Source organism: Mytilus edulis, chromosome 6 (assembly GCF_963676685.1).
Source record: "Mytilus edulis chromosome 6, xbMytEdul2.2, whole genome shotgun sequence".
Taxonomy (NCBI): domain Eukaryota; kingdom Metazoa; phylum Mollusca; class Bivalvia; order Mytilida; family Mytilidae; genus Mytilus; species Mytilus edulis.
The window spans coordinates 53,943,649-53,959,071 of NC_092349.1; the positions used below are offsets into that span (position 1 = coordinate 53,943,649).

At 31.4% G+C, this 15,423-nt stretch overlaps 1 protein-coding gene across 1 annotated transcript; it reads left to right on the forward strand.

Annotated features, from left to right (window-relative positions):
- The first annotated feature begins 2,625 nt into the window (after positions 1-2,625).
- On the forward strand, positions 2,626-14,910 carry LOC139527880 (uncharacterized). The gene is made up of 4 exons (XM_071323554.1): positions 2,626-2,679; positions 7,091-7,880; positions 9,750-9,833; positions 11,214-14,910. The coding sequence occupies exons 2-4, from the start codon at positions 7,229-7,231 to the stop codon at positions 13,508-13,510; spliced, it is 3,033 nt and encodes a 1,010-aa protein (XP_071179655.1). The 5' UTR covers positions 2,626-2,679; positions 7,091-7,228; the 3' UTR covers positions 13,511-14,910.
- Positions 14,911-15,423: the final 513 nt, after the last annotated feature.

The window sequence follows — 15,423 nt, forward strand, 5'->3', positions numbered from 1 at the left end:
TTTGGGGGTGAAAACTAAATTTTCCAAAAAATCTATAGGCTTGCGAGATTACTTAATTTGTTTAAAATTGGTATGAATGAATACTGTAACAAATAATGCAGTACAAGCTCGGAGTTCAGTATTTTTGTGTTTTTACTTTTTCATGTTGATTTTTAAGAAAATGTATTGATTTAAGAGTTCTAGTTAAATTCATGTATCTAAGTGAACGCATATCAAAAGTACAATACATAAATTGGACAAAAAATGTCTTTGAAACGTATTTATTTGAAAAATAAACACTAGCTTATACTGCATTACACGTAACAGTATTCGTTTATACCAATTTTAAACAAATTAAGTTATCATACAGGCCTCCAAATTTTTTCGAAAATTTAGTGTTCACCCCCAAAACCGGTTTGCCCACAACATTAAAATTTTAAGTTTATTTACTATTTTTACAGAGTTTATATTTAGAAAAAAGCAAAGTGCTATCGATCAATGAAATTATAGAATTTGGTGTCTCTTACTTGTGAAGAATGAATGTGAATCATGTTCTTAGTAAGGGATTATCCTATTGTGCAAACCAACTTACATTTCAAAATGAAAAGTTGTTTTTATAAATGAGCTACAACTGCCCTGAAGCACATTTACCAGATAGAAAGGAATTATCACAGTGATTGGATTTGACTAAAAGTTGCATTGTGAAACAAATAAAAAAGCAAAATAAGCTGAAGTTTTTTACTGCAGTAAAATGTGTGCCAATTATGTTATGAAAATAAATAACTTCATTTTGATTTACTTAAAAAATAAACAATAGAGAAGAATTATTTCCAATATTCCGAGAAATTTGATTGAATTTTAAAACTTCTAAAGGCATTTTATTAGAAAATTTCCCAGACATAATAAAATAGTTTTTAAAAGCAAGGCTGAATTACTGGCTAAAAGTATATTCCGGTCCCAAGTCAGGAGCCTGTAATTCAGTGGTTGTCGTTTGTTTATGTGTTACATATTTGTTTTTCGTTCATTTTTTTTTTTTTTTTTTTTTTACATAAATAAGGCCGTTAGTTTTCTCGTTCGAATTGTTTTACATTGTCTTATCTGGGCCTTTTATAGCCGACTATGTGGTATGGGCTTTGTTCATTTTTGAAGGCCGTACGGTGACCTATATAGTTGTTAATGTCTGTGTCATTTGGTCTTTTGTGGATAGTTGTCTCATTGGCAATCATACCACATCTTCTTTTTTTTATAAGGAATAAAATTTGTGGTAACTGAAATGTATTCATTGACTGATACTATAATTGAAAAGGACAAATTTTCTGTAAAACATTAAACGATTTCCATTCATACTCACATTCAAGAAACATATACTTTGTACTGCTGTGTCACCTTAAATCTTGTCTATAACACATTATCTTTAATATTTCCCATATTAAAAGAAAGTCCTAACATCACTAAAACTAGCCCATAAATGAAATACTTCAAAATGAAGTCATGCATCAATTATAAACATTAATGTACACCAACAATGAAACAAATTCTTGAATACAACCAATTAAGAGATCATTTGTACCTTGGGCACTTTACAATATTCTAAGTTTGTAAGAGAATGATAATCTCTTTCTTCATGATAAGTACTCGCTACCGCTCGTACTTATATATAAGCATGAAGAAAGGGATTATCATTCTTTTACATATACGTAGAGTATGTCTAAATGAACATATGTTCCCATAGTTTAGGGCTTTATTCATTATAGGTTGAAAAATACAGGCAAAGTTTGGATATTTCTGTAGTGTCCTTTTTTTTTAGTTTAGTGGAACCTGATTTTTTTTTCACCATGTTTTGTGCATTTAAGAGAGTAAATGTTTGTATTTATTTCTAACTGAATTATATTACTTGTAACAGTCTTCATATATAAAGGCTGTTAATGCTTGACTCAGAGTGAGTATATGTATACGCACAACTTTCAATGACTCCTTGTCGCATTATAAATACACAAGACGTGGATAGAGGGATCATGTGTTAGATAAACATTGCAGTAAAAATGTGTACGATATAAATAGAAACAATCCAACGTAACACAGGTAAATTACGCATTATCTACCTTGTCTACAGTATACTCTCATTAAAACATAACATCGGATAAGCGAAAGTCGGATGGAAATTTACGTTCTCTACATTTCCTTTACGGATAGCACAAATTATTCAAAAAGCTTTATCACATTCAAGTTTACCATAGAAATCTTTCCTGATCTAAATCGTTATCATTTGCTACTGTTTGTTTGATTAATTAACTGTGTCAGTTAATTCAGAAATTGTTGTGTGCTTTTATTTCCCCAATGTTTGACGAATGAAGTTTCAGTATTACTAAATTTACCACATTTATCATATTATGCTCAATACTTATAGGCATAATGGTCTTTGCATTGAGGTATCTGTCTTTGGTGTTAATCCGCACCGGGTAAGCATCTTTCATGTATATTATAATTAAGGCAACCCCATTCTAACGTTTTTTATTGCCATTATAAGACCACTGTTTCTTAAAAATTCAAATGTCATCTTTAATTCTGATGTAGTTTGCGATTGATTATTTTATTCACCAAGTATAACCTTAAGGTGTATTTGAAACCTTTTGAAAGACCTAGACTGTATTTTATTTCCTGGTTGTTCGACCTTCATGCGGCGAGTTGCAACTTGCGTAAGTATTCATTTCAATTTCGTCTCCGAATTTCGTTTTCAATGCTTCATTATAAAAGAATAGCATTCACATTATTAGAGGTTGTACTTTGTAAATACAGCTGTTTCTCAAAACACGCCCATTTTGGAATGTTTGGGGAGATCTTGAATATTCATAGAAAATTAATTTTGTTCACATATTGGTTCCCAGTAATGCTGTCTGTGTTTCATCTCACAGAGACATAACTAGGGAATGTTACCAGTAAATTTACATGTGCATATTGTTTACATTGAAATATGTGGTAACCTTTCATTCGAGGTAGGGGTAGTTAAGAAAATTAGTATAAGTTTAAACTCTGAGAAGTTCAGGGCATATAAACGTTGAAAATATGCCGCACAGCCCTATATTTTGACCTTTGAAAAAAATGTGGTGCATATGAACTTTCAATTCAAAACTTCATAGTAAAATTGGTACAGTTTTGGCCGTAAAAGGAATTCCTATGGGAAATTGCATTGTCAATATTTACAGAAATGCAACCTATATAGGTTGAATTAGGGGAACATTCAGAATTTAACCAAATTTACTTTATTTCACAGATTTTAAAGAAATTAAATCAAATATGAAGTTTTATAAATATTTAATGAAGATTGATGGAATGCCTTAAATATGATGACTCAGCATAAATTCACAGTTTACAGTATGCACAGTTTACTAAAAGTCCTGGATACAAAATTAATTCATAATATTTGCATATTTTTAAGTTAAATTGTTCAGAAGTGCATATATTTACTCTTTGCAGTCATTGAAACTCATAGATCCTTTCTGAATATTATTCATGGGGTGTTTGTGTCCTTTCGATAGCCAAAAAGTAAGCCGCAACACCTAAATCTGCTTTTTTATTACCACGGCATAATAAATAAAAGCTAGAAAAACAAAAAATATCTCAACAAAACTTACAATAGTGTGTTATATCCTGAATATGTACTAAATATTCCAAATTGCTAGAAACAGCAGAATGATTAAGGAAATTTTAGGCCCCAGGGGCAAAAAACAGAGAAAATTGCCTACTCCCTTGGTCATAATACAAATAATTAAAGTCGTAAATGCTATGATTTTATGATTTTAAAGTTCTTGATATAGAAAACAATAACTATGCTTGGAAGTTATGCAAAAATCAGATGTTAGCACTAATCTCTTTATCATTTTAAGTGAATTTATATCTCAGACTGGTATCTGCATACATATAACTATTGCAAATATGGCTTTGTTTGAACACTTCTAGTATATTTATTAGCTAAATTGTTTCAGATATATCATGTATATGGTTACAGATGATACTGTTGTGACAAGAATTCTAAATTGACCATTTGAGACAGAAAATGTGTACTTTAATGACAAATAGGCATACAATAAGATGTGGACTGGAAACAGAGGCTGGATTGGATACTTTATATAATCTTGAATGTTTTATTGATTGACTGCTAATCATTACATTTAAAGTATTCTGAAATGATTTCAATATGTTATCAAAACAGGTTTAAACAGGTTCTAGGCATTTTGTATCACAAAATATGCAAATAGGGTAAGCTGGCAATAATTAAAACCTTGATTTCAAATTCTTTAAAAAATTGAAACAGGGGAGGGGGTATAAAATGTACAGTGAAGAAAAAGTTAGAGTATACGTAGTGATTTCTTTCATGCTATAATTCTGATAAATGAGTATAAATGTGAAAAAAACTGATTTTAGATAGTTTTCTATTTGAATAAATGTTTGTATAGGTTGCACTTTGTAAATACAGCTGTTTCTCAAAACACGCCTCTTTTGGGAAGATCTTGAATATTCATAGAAAATTTATTTTGTTTACATACTGGTTCCCAGTAATGCTCTATGTGTTCCATCTCACAGAGACATAACTAAGGAATGTTACCAGTAAATTTACATGTGCATATTGTTTACTTGAAATCTGTGGTAACCTTTCATTCGAGGTAGGGGAAGTTAAGAAAATAAGTGTTAGTTTAAAATCTAAGAAGTTCAGGGCATATAAACGTTGAAAATATGCCGCACAGCCCTATATTTTGACCTTTGAAAACAATTGTGGTGCATTTGAACTTTCAATTCTAGAATAAGATTTTTTTTCAAAACTTCATAGTAAAAGTGGTACAGTTTTAGCCGTAAAGGGAGTTCCTATGGGGAATTGCATTGTCAATATTTACAGAAATGCAATCTAGAGACATTTTGAATATACAGTATACATATAAACCATTAAACGTCAAAGAGTTAAAAAATCGTTCATGAATTGTCATGCTTTTTGTGAAGTACATAAACATGATCAAGTTTAAAGTGGGCTCGGATAACATTCATTCCATCAAACATTAAAAAAGATAAACAAACAGGGAATTGTTTACTATAAGGAAAGAAATTATAAAATTAGATATAATAAGATAGCCAATCACATGTTCGTTGATCCTCTCTGAGTCTTGATAATGATACGAACTTGCCTTACCTAGCAAGGTGTAAAGTACTTCATATCTACAGACCATTTCTACATATTTTGGCTTTTGTGTTTGTTGTAGTTTAGTGTTTAGGTTGTTATGTTGTTTTCCAATCATAATTGATGTTTCTCTCGGTTTCAGTTTGTTACTTGGATTTGTTTTTGTTTAATCGAAATAAAACTATTGAACTGCGGTATACTACTATTGCCTTTATTTATTAAGACCACCCTAACTATAAGATTAATTTTACCGAACAGTTATTTTTGGTTTTATTTTTTGGAGACAGTCAATCCAATGTATACTTATAATGAAATAAAATGAAAACCAAAGTCAGGTACAATTGGATAGGTTTGAACATGTTTCACTGTTTTATTATGAATCACTTCATCGAAGATAAATCTGTTAATCTTTTAAATAATTTTTGAGAAATTCGCAAAATCTAGAATCAAAAAGGAAGTTTCTTTGTTATCTACATTACAAAACTTTACGACAAAAGAGATGATTTCAGCTTTCCAATTGTGAACTTTCCATTCTAAGTAGCAACATTCCAGCAGCACCTGCATACGGGGTATATATCTCCCAATTGATATGATATTCCCGTGCTTGCATTTCCTATCATGATATTCTTGATAGAGGGTTGCTGCTTACAAGGAAGCTATTAAACCAAGAGTTCCAAATGGTGAAGTTGAAATCATCCCTTCGTAAATTTTACGGACGCCATCACGAGTTGGTTGACCGTTATGGAATAACCATTTCACAAATGATATCGGATATGTTCCTAACGTCGTAACTACAATCCCCTTCCTTTTCATGAATGTGACCTACCGAATTAGACTATTTACCGGATTTGTAATCACATAAGCAACACGACGGGTGCCACATGTGGAGCAGGATCTGCTTACCCTTCCGGAGCACCTGAGATCACCCCTAGTTTTTGGAGGGGTTCGTGTTGTTTATTCTTTAGTTTTCTATGTTGTGTCATGTGTACTATTGTTTTTCTGTTTGTCTTTTTCATTTTTAGCCATGGCGTTGTCAGTTTGTTTAGATTTATGAGTTTGACTATCCCTTTGGTATCTTCCGTCCCTCTTTTTTTACGGTATTTTATTGCTTGTCTTGGTTGTTTTATTTCTCTTTTGCATTGTCCCAATTTTTGTGTTGAAATGTCGCTATTTTGCCAACCTTCAAGGTTAAATAATGAGCTATTGAAAAGACAAAATCGACGTTGTACGCTTAATCTTATTAGTTTCGGGTAGTATGTACTCAACATGAAGATGTTAGTTTTGTCGCTATAACGCTATAACGGTTTATTAAAATTATAATCAATTTGTTTTGAAAAAGCAATAACAGTGTCATGATAGGAAGTGCACATCTAAAAGAAAATACACTTCAAAATACTACAAGGAAATAAATAAAATGTAATTTCAAATTGAAGTAGCCTAGAACTATATAAATTTTGGACTTTTGCTTTTGGAAAATTCTAATCTGTTCATTTATTTTTTATTTCTTATGTATGTATTCCATTCATAGGCAATTTTAAAACATACTGTTGATAATGCATGTTCGTTCTTGGAAAGAGGTCCTGTCAATTGTGTCATACACAGTTGATCATTTTACTGTTTTATCTATTTCACTATTTATGTAGAAGTTATAGGACTCAGACTATTCATTTTGTTCATAGTATATCTAAGCACCATTTTGTCTGCATTCTGTGTTTGTTAGAACGGATTTGTTTATTTTTGCCAATTTGTTTATACGGTGCACAGTTTCTTTTAACAATTTAGTTTCAAATGCCCCTATTGTCAATGGAGTATTTTAGCTATGTATTTATAGTTTTTGATAATCATGTTTCTATGCCTTTGATTTCCCATCATTTTAGAAACGCATAATTATTCTGTCGCATATCGTTTATTATAATGTTGATACTAAACTTAAGGTATTTTCAGGTTTGGTCTAATGGTACTGCAATAATTTTCAAAAGATGTTAGATACAGTGTACTACAGAAGCTAGTAGTTACTAAAGACACGTCTTATGATTTTCCGAAGGAGAACCTGCGATTTGAAAATTTTACTGTAGCAAAGACATGGGAACAACGAATTCGACTTTATCTTCAGGCTCTAGTGTACACATAAGTAACTGTATTAGATTATTCATAGTCACTCAGACTGAGCTTCCAAACATACTTCGGGAATTGCTTTTTGTAAAAGTGCCACCCGCGTCTCTAGATGGCCTCATTCGTAAAAACGCGTACCTATCTTCACTGAGAGACTTCGAATTAGGTGTTATAGCAACTGTCCGAACAAAACAATATGCTGATTTTGATGTTGCTCTTATGTACAAGATAATAAGAAATTTGGGGTTAGTGCAAAAGCCAACACAAGGCTGGGACAACAAAATTCCACCAACCTCGACAGAAACTACAATTGGAGATGATGTTGAACGTATCAGGCGTAGCCGGAATGATTTTGTACATAATGTGAATACAAATATATCAGACGTAGAACTAAATAATAGGTTCTCATTGTTCATAGACATTGCAAGTAGACTTGAATTATATCTAAATAAACGGAACAGAGAATATGTGTCAAGAATAGAAGACATTAAAACTCGCTGTCTAGATCCGGAAACAGAACAGTTGTACATTCAACAATTGGACACTCTTATTGAAAGAGAAACATTAATGCATTCAAATATATCCGCGGTCAGAAACAGTGTTGATGAGCTGCGTCAACAAAGTAAGTAAATCTAGAAACAGACAAGTAGCAAAATAAATATTTAAGTGTTATGTTTAAATCTTATTTAGTTTTTGGTGTGTGTTTTACAAACAACGTGGCACATATGTCATCTTTATTCAGACGAAAATTAATGTTGATGTATATCACTGAAAAAGAAATACCGCTCTAGAAATCTTTGAAAAAGTTTGACCACACAATGAACCTCTATAACTGTGCACTCATTTCAAAGTAGTTCTGTGAGGCAATTACTGAAAAAAATTGATATAGTGTCAAATATTTGACATTAGAACTTTAGATTATGAAGTAACGATTTATATAATTAAAAACAAAGAAGGTCTTTCCACCAAAAAACATGTATTTTAATACATGTAATATGAAGGTAAAATTAGCTTTAAAATGTTAATTAAATGGTCAAAATAATAGCTTATTGTACACTGATTCAAAAAATATATGGTTTCTTTTCAATATTTGATTAAATAAGGAAGATAATTTGTTACTTTCAGTCTGAAAAATATTACTTTGATACTCTTTGAATATTTACTTGACACAGATTCCAAAAATATCTGATTCTATATACTTTTATTTAAATAAGGTCTGAAAAATAGCTACTTCCGGTTCACACAAGGTCACTTCCGGTTGTTTTTTTGTAAAGGTTAAATGGTTTGAAAACTATTGCGAAAAGTCCCATGACTTTATCATGTATACATATTAGATAAAAGCAAAGGTCAAAATCTAGAACATCAAATCAATATATGACCTTGAGATCAACTTCAAGGTTATAAACCAAGGACCTCAAATCAAAAGACCATAGGTCTTAATTATATTTGGTTAATTAGTTATATCACTATACGCATATTTTTAAATACAAGAGGGGAGAAAACTCCCTTTTGCTTTCAACATACCCTTGCTATCACAATTGACTTGTTACAACATGTCGGAACTAACAATTAAGTTAACATATTTTGTCGATATCTTATACAATTTTTGGATATAAGTGAAAATAAGCCAAAATCAAAATTTACAATATGACCTTGACCTTTGACCTTGACCTAACTTTCACTGTTTTACTAAGGACCTCAAATCAAAAGATCCTAGGTCTCTTTCACTTATGCTTTACAAGATAGAAATGCATATCACTTATATCAAATCCATAAGGGGAGATAACTCTCATATGGAGTGTTCATATCGCTTCGGTCAAAACAAAATAAATCATGCGAAAGATATAACGAGCAATTTTATAAAATAAATTTGTCATAATCTTTTACGGTTGCGAAGGAGTAGTGGACACAAGGAAAACAGTGTTTGGGTAGATAACTCCTACAAAGAAAAGTATTCGGTAAAGCAGGGAAATTTCAAAGGCGCATAAACTGTTCGATATCATATACCAAATATCTAAGCGAAATATTCCGAAACAAATATTTATCGCAAGAACAAAATTAGGCGGAAGAATAAAAAAAATTCAGGAGAAATACAATAGGTCTTTCCACAGAAAGGTGGAAAGACCTAATAATACATATATAACTATTGTGACAACTATCCGTTGATCGATCGAATAACAACAAATGTTAGTTACAATGGTATAAATATGATAAATGTAATTGCCCTTGTAATAAGGCTAAAATGTGTATAGAGTTTTTAATGTTTAAGTTTTATATCAAAAATTATCTTGTACCGATTCCTGCTCATGCATGATCACAATTAAAATTAGAAATGCACCAATAAACTCGTTTGAATGCAAAAATCTATTTGATAATATTTTTTAAGTTTTTTCTAAGAATCAATCTAGGGGAAAAAGACTCAAAATATGAAGACAGCTATTAATCTGATTTTGGAAATGTATTTAAATAACATTGTTTGAATAAATTGCAGATGAACTGGAAATATCTGGTTTGAATACAAAAGTTGCTACTTTGCAAACTAAACAAGAAGAAACCATTCCTAAGAATATAAGAGGTAAGTGCACAGTATTTGTATTCCTTATGATTCAAATCAATTCAAAGATAAATATATATTTTTATATCGTAAAAAAAACCCTAAATACACGTTCTTAGTGTGTGAGATGCAAGAAGTAGCTTTTGTAGGTATTTTTGTCAGTTTCGCATTTTTTTCGTTTTCTGAATTGAGGTGTACACTGATACACCAATATGGAAGGTCTGTTTTAATTCGATAGAAAATATGAATAAAAGAAGAATTTGCTGATTATTGTGGGAATTGTTATGTACATTCACGTCTGAAACTACAAATTATTATATTTCATTAGAATTAGCAACGCAATGCCAGTAAATGAGGTACTTTCTTCTGATTGGTTAATGTTTAGTATGGTTATGAAAATCCAGACTTGTTCATGCCGTTTGAAAGTAATGCTTGATTATCCTTTATTTAAAGAATATCATTTTACACGTATTTATTTTAATAAATGGCGGTAAAAATTCTTTACTTGATGTCTCATATTTTGTTTTATCTACGACTACATCGATTTTAATTTAGTATAAAGCAAAAGGTATTTATTTAAATACCGAATGTCTCAAGAGACTACATGATTAGACAAGGTTATGACTATAAAACAATTGTTCGAAACCGACCAAATATAACGGATTTTCGAAACCATGGGTTACTTTAGGCGCCCAGAAATGTGCATAACCCAAACAGTCTTGACAAAGTGTGAAATAATTCAAACATCAAAACTAACGATCCGATTCATATATTAATACGATAGATATGATAGACAACAATACAAGACAAATATGAATGTAACATCACGTTATAAGATCGAACTGTTAACATCCATTTAAAATGACTTAAAACATCAGATCGGCACGAAGCTAAGACAAAAGTACCAATCTAAGAATACTCTAAGTTTCTGAAAGCTATTACAAACACAAAAACAACTAATTCAATATTTATCAAAGGTACCACATTCTCCCAGAATAAAGAATCAATAATTACACACGCACTATATTTACTGTAAAGACACAACTAATAAAAATCTTACAAAGCACATTCTTGTCTACAATACCGACAGGGTGAGGGTCAGAATATTATTTTCATATCAGTAAAGCAATACATGATAAGTAACGTTAAATTCATCAATAAAACAATATATGTATCCCAATTAAACAGTATTTAAAGATCTAGAAATGGTTTCTAAATGATGTCCTGTTAGAAAAAAAAATTAAATGATAAATAAGTTTAAATATATCGTTACAATTTTGACTAGCTTGTAGACAGCTAGTCTAGAAAAATGATGACCCGAAATTCAGTTTTGAATAAGGTACAGGTATACTTCAAACTCAAATTTGAGTGTTTTTGCAAGAATTAAATTATACATTATAGATCAAATTAACGAAGACATAGAAAAGTGGAAAATCAAAGACAACAAATTTATACCTACAAGAGCAAGCGCTTATGTTTCCAGTCATCTGATTAAACAGAACTGCGTTACACTGACAGGCAGTTCAGGGGTAGGAAAAACGTTCGTTGCTCGACATATCGCCCTCGAGTTCCAGTTAAAAGGATATATGATTATTCCAATCGAAAGACCAAAAGATATAATGGACTATTATTCCCCTGGAATACGTACACTGTTTATTATAGATGATGTATGTGGTACATATATTGTAAACCAAACAACGCTTGAAAATTGGCAACAAATGTTGCCAAAACTTGAACAAATACTGGCAGACAAGTGTATCAAAATTATTTCAACCTGTAGATTGCAAGTCTATAAGGATGACAAATTCAGTTCATTAGAGCCATTTAAGATATTTGAATGCAATTTGAATTCAAAAGAAATGTGTCTTACACAATCCGAGAAAACAAAAATGAAAGAAAAGTACTTTGGTAACAAAAACTTCATTGACACTGCTCCATCAAGTGATTTTTTTCCTCTGTTATGTTCTTTGCAATGGCTGCCTGAAAAAGATGAATCAGATGTATACCACTTATATGAAAGTCCGTTTGAATTCTATAAAGAAGAATTAGACAAACTTAATAAATATGGTGATGAAGGCAGGCTAAAAATTTGTAGTCTTGTTTTATGCGTACTTTTTAATAACCATCTTGAGGGGAAATGGTTCGAAGGTAGAATCACAGATGAACAGCGTCAGGTTTTAGATGATGTATATATGGCTTTCAGACTGAATACAGGAACACCAAAGACTCAACTCATGGATGCATTAGATACACTAGACGGTTCACTGGTGTGTAAGAGAAATGCAGCATACAGTGCCATACATGGCAAAATTTTTGATTTTCTGGCTCATTACTTCGGTGGAAGAATTATGCGCTGTTTGATCGATCATTCTGATTCTTATTTCATAAATGAACGTTTTCAGTGGAAAAAAATGAAAAATATACATACAACTGACATTGCTTTCGCCATAGAGCTAACTGATGAAACTTTGCAGTTGTATTTTGACAGATTAGTGAAAGACTGGTCAGACGGCAAGGTGACAGTCGTAATTAACAACTCAAACATGAAGGATGACTCATTTAGAAATCATTTCATATTTTATTTAATGAAACTTGAAAAGACAGAGCAAGTGAAACTAGCAAATACACAAGATATTCTAGAAAAAAAGGGATGGGGTACTTCAGGAAGCTATGCAATGGTAAATGCATGTTTTCTAGGTTATATTGATATAGTTCGTTGGATTTTAGGCAAAGTCGTGGATGTCAGTCAGTGTAGAGATGATGGAAATACTTCACTCTTAATGGCATGTTATAACGGTCACAAAGAAATCGTTTCCCTCTTATTACAGTGGAATCATTCTGTTAATGTGCGTAATGAAAAAGGAGTAACCCCTCTTTACATAGCATGCGAGAAGGGTTATACCGAAATAGTGGAAGAATTATTGGAAAGTAATGCCGATGTCAATATTGGCATAGAGGATGGGAAAATACGCTCATCCCCGCTAACGCAAGCTACTATGATGAATCACTTCGACATCGTGAGGAAACTGTTATTGAAAACACCCGATGTTAATTTTTCTGGTACAGATCGTTACACGGCCCTCTCTGTTGCCTGTCAGGCTAACAGCACTGAAATAGCACGCCTATTGATTATTAACAAAGCAGACGTATGTGCTAAAACTAATATCGGTTTTACTGCATTACACTTAGCTGTAGCAAATGGAAATATTGAAATCACTCGGTTACTTTTAAAACTCAATGTTAATTACAATTCACGCATCAAGAATAAAGATTTTATATATATTGAAATAATGCTTTCGCTATTACATCCATGTACATCGTTAGAGGATTTAAAGCACCGCATGTTCAACTTTATCGTACAAAAGGAATCAATAGTACAACAATATGTCAGCTTAAAATCAGAAGAGTATGTGTTTGATGTTGTCGCAGGGTCGTCTTCTTTGCATATTGCTTGTTTTATGGGATATTTTGAAATTATTGAATGTCTTTTGCAAAATGGTGCTGATATTAACCTACCAAAACTAGATGGCACTACACCACTTTTTTATGCATGCGAACTTGGACATGATAATATTGTATGTCTGCTATTAGATAAAGGAGCAGAAACAAGTATGCACAGAGAGGATGGTAAATCACCGTTGTCAATCGCGAAGGAAAATGGGCATACAAATATCGAGATGAAATTGAGACGCAACTGACATGCCAGTTTTGGAATGATCCCAGTCTAATGGCAAAGTATCGAAAAAAAGGGCCCATGTTTACTCGGTGTGGTTATTCATTACTGAGAATAATGAATGTACATACTTATTTTTACTAAATAGTCAGTCGATGTATCTATTCTTGCACAACCATTTTAAGTTAGGCAAGTCATGATAGTGAAGACCCGTACGATTCGTTCATGCTATGCAGGTTACTAGCAAACAAGCTTTTGGAAGAATCATTTGAACTGATTTGATATATAACTTCAAGTAACAATTAACGTTGTTAATTACTAGTATATATTTTTCAACTAGGAATAAATATGAAAAAAGGATATGGTTATTATGAAAGTTGCTTTTTGTGTGTTTTTTTCTGTACACGTACTGACTATGTGTTATGGAGGGATAACTCTTATCCTTTATGTTTTTATGGTTTATTCTAAGGTCCGGTAAATATTTTTTTTTGTAAGTCCTTTCATTTGATTTATATAGTGTTAACTTTTAGGACTCATGACATTCCTGGACATACTACAAGTTTCACATGATTATCTTTTAAATGGTGCGTCTACAACCTTACCTGGAAAACTCCATTGATAGTTGAATCATGAGGGAATACTTTTTATACAATATGTATGGTCTATTTAGAAATAGGACTACTGCCAAAAATTTATTAAGAAAGGAACTATCTCGTTACGTCAGCTTGAACTTGTTACGTTCTGCTTTCTAATAAGACCAGTTTTCTCGTATCACAAAAGTGACCTTTTCATACAAGTTCACATGTAGTTTTAGTAAACAGTTAATGTAGTAACTAATATACTCTTCCAGTTGAAACTCTTCAATGACAAAAGTATTAGGGACTCTTGGTTATTATCGATTGTATATAAATATGTGTATTCAAATTAGTTTTTTTTTATTATTTGTATTTTGTAATTCTAAAATATTGTATTCCTTACAAAATGAATTTTAAGTTTGACGATTTTTACATATTTTATTATTTCAGTAGAACAGGCACTTGATAGTTCCTACTATAACGTTAGTTAAATTTAAAAAAAAAGAAGAACAAAACTTACATCGTTGAACATTCTACAATTATCACAATATATAAATATTTCGAATTTCAAACTCATTCAGTCTATGATGAAAAGGGGATCTGATGCGTTGATATATTTTTTAGTCATTTTTTTTACTTTTACAATATCTATTTTTGATTTTTAATAATACTTTTTTTCTTGGTTTGTGTTTGCATGATTTTATCATAAACGAAGATTGCTTATTAGTAAGTTTATTGCGGGTGAAAGAGGCCATGGTCATCTTCAGTTGAGGAAAAATTATAAGATATTTTACAAACATGTACATCTGTATATAATGCATTTATAAGAAACAAAATCTTTTTGAGTCAAGCTGCTGTTCATATCTTAATCTCAAGATGAGTCTGTTACAAGTTAGGAATATGACAGTTGTTATGCCTTCGTTCTTTTGATTTTGCAATTAGATTAGGGACTTTTTGAATTTTCCTCGGAGTTCAGTATATTTGTGATTTTACTTTTATTATATGACCTTCAACAATAAGCACACTCAATATAGTATAGTCAGCAATTGATACCCCTGACATGATAAGTAATAAAACAAATTAAAACAGAAAATTCTACATTTATATTATGCCAAGCAAATATCACAGACATCAACAAACGTCAACTTATGATATTCGAGTTCAGAACTTAAGCACCTATGGAATGTGTTCATAGTGGAACAGTGGTATGCAACATCGCATTATAGAGCAAACTGTAAGATTCTGTTTGGAAATAACAAAAAAGGCAAGATACACAAAGTACCCATGTTAGTGGGAGATATTATGGACATAATTGTGCAAATCGTGATACAAGCATGAAATTTGGTATGAAGGTTGACTAAAT

Coding starts and splice junctions, on each gene's coding strand:
- LOC139527880 (XM_071323554.1), top strand. CDS start 7,229: ATGGGAACAACGAATTCGACTTTATCTTCAGGCTCTAGTGTACACATA. Junction 7,881..9,749: donor TGATGAGCTGCGTCAACAAA/GTAAGTAAATCT, acceptor AATAAATTGCAG/ATGAACTGGAAATATCTGGT. Junction 9,834..11,213: donor CATTCCTAAGAATATAAGAG/GTAAGTGCACAG, acceptor TATACATTATAG/ATCAAATTAACGAAGACATA.